At 54.5% G+C, this 1,991-nt stretch overlaps 1 protein-coding gene across 1 annotated transcript; it reads left to right on the forward strand.

Moving 5' to 3' along the window:
- The first annotated feature begins 618 nt into the window (after positions 1-618).
- Positions 619-1,031, forward strand: LOC140670379 (uncharacterized). The gene is made up of 2 exons (XM_072900931.1): positions 619-835; positions 937-1,031. Exons 1-2 carry the CDS (start codon positions 619-621, stop codon positions 1,029-1,031), a joined length of 312 nt encoding a protein of 103 aa, XP_072757032.1.
- The last annotated feature ends 960 nt before the right edge of the window (positions 1,032-1,991 follow it).

A 1,991-nucleotide genomic window follows, 5' to 3' on the forward strand; every position in this document is an offset into this window, starting at 1 on the left:
GATGACGCTGTCTCCATGGAGGAAGTGGCGGGGGCTATGACGAAAGCAGGGGGCTGCCAAGTGGCGGACCTGAAGATTGGCAAAATCAACAGGTCCCCCAGGAACGGGTTGGGATCCTGTTGGACCCAATGCCCGACAGTAGCAGCATCTTGACAGTAGCAAGATCTTGACATCTGGCCCACTTAACATTGGGTGGTCCAGAGTCCGCATAGAGGTATTAGAGACCCACCCTTTGCAATGTTATAGATGCATGGAGGCGGGACATACAAGGTCCACATGTCAAGCGGAAGTGGACCGTACGGGATTGTGTTATCGCTGCGGAAAATCGGGCCATAAAGCGAGTGAATGCTCAGCAGAGCCCTGCTGCCCATACTGCAGCGGTAACGGTCTGAAGACTAACCATAGGTATGGAGGCAAGGCGTGTGCCTACCTAAGTGCCTCCAAAGCCGAGAAGAGGAGGAATAGAAGAAGGAAAGGCCTCCAGGAGGACACACCTCCACAAAATAAGGACGAGAGCCAGACAAAACAGGGGCTCAGGCCCAATACATTGGCTGACTCGGCGAGAGATGCTGAGACGAGGAGCAGTCTGGAGGAGGCTGGCAGAAGAGAGTAATGACGATGTACAAACAATGTTCCCTTCTGCAAGCGAATATCAACCACTCCGCCAGGGCACAAGATCTCCTTATGCAACACCTGGCGGAGTGGAATATCGAACTAGCAGTGGTAGCCGAGCCGTATTATGTCCCTCCCAGAAATAATTGGAAACGAGACACCTGCGGCTCGGTCGCGATCATTGGAAGAACGGGTCAAGGGGTCCTTCCATTCTCACTACTCGGTAACGGAGAGGGTTTTGTAGTAGTCAGATGGGGGAGATAATGGTAGCGGGGGTGTATTTTTCACATAATAGAGACCTCGCCCAATTTGAGGAATTCTTAGATGCACTATCAGTGGAAATTCGCCGACACCCGCAATGTCCGGTGATGGTCGCGGGGGACCTAAACGCTAAATCGACGGAATTCCCCTGCGACTGATCCAAGGGGTGAGGCTTTGGCAGAATGAGGGGCCGAGCTCGACCTCCTGATTCTTAACAGGGGGTCGGTTTACACCTGCGTGCGGCATAATGGGGGGTCCATTGTAGACATTACATTGGCCTCCCCGCGAGCTGCTCGTATGGTGAGTGGTTGGAGGGTCTTGGAGAATCGGAGACCCTTTCCGACCATAGATATATAATGATGGAAGTCTCGGATCCCTCTTTTGGGAACCAGCCATGCTCTACTGGGATGGGAGGTACACCCCTGCCTCCCCGTTGGGCGCTAAAGCGCCTTGATAAGGACGCACTGATAGCGGCTGCCGTTGCAAAGGAGTGGGAGGAGGTTCCTGCGCCTAAGGATTACGACGTCGACGAGGAGGCGGCCTGGTTTCGTGGCGCGATGACAGAGATCTGCGATACTGCCATGCCGCGAAGCCGAGGCGGCCAACAGAAGAGGGGGGCCTATTGGTGGTCGCGAGACATTGCGCAGCTACGTGCTGCATGTATCAGAGCGCGCCATAAGCTCACCCACTGCCATCATCAGCGTCACGATGAGGCGGAGGCGGTCAGGTTGCAGAATGACTACAAGGAGGCTAAAAAGTCCCTGCAACTGGCCATTAAGAAAGTGAAAGCCACGGCCTGGGATGAGCTCCTGAAGACCCTCGACGAGGATCCTTGGGGGAGACCTTACCTGATCGTGAGAAATAAACTCCGATCAGGAGAGGCCCCGATAACGGAGAGTCTCCACCCTCGGGTACTAAATGAGGTAGTATCTACCCTCTTTCCGGAAGACCCGAATGAAAGAGAGAGAGAGGGCGGACACCCCCATCAACGTGTGGCCCAAGACATTAATTGAACCGAGGAAATGGGGGTCACGGAGTTGGAGCTCACAATAGCAGTAAAAAGACTCTGGGCTAAAAATACAGCACCGGGGCCGGATGGAATCCCAGGCCGTGCCTGG

This window comes from Anoplolepis gracilipes, chromosome 10 (assembly GCF_047496725.1).
Source record: "Anoplolepis gracilipes chromosome 10, ASM4749672v1, whole genome shotgun sequence".
Lineage (NCBI taxonomy): Eukaryota > Metazoa > Arthropoda > Insecta > Hymenoptera > Formicidae > Anoplolepis > Anoplolepis gracilipes.

Bases quoted from the DNA above. Each gene is read 5' to 3' on its own strand.
- LOC140670379 (XM_072900931.1), top strand. From the start codon at position 619: ATGTACAAACAATGTTCCCTTCTGCAAGCGAATATCAACCACTCCGCC. The intron at 836-936 runs GTAACGGAGAGG...AGGAATTCTTAG, and splicing joins CCTTCCATTCTCACTACTCG to ATGCACTATCAGTGGAAATT.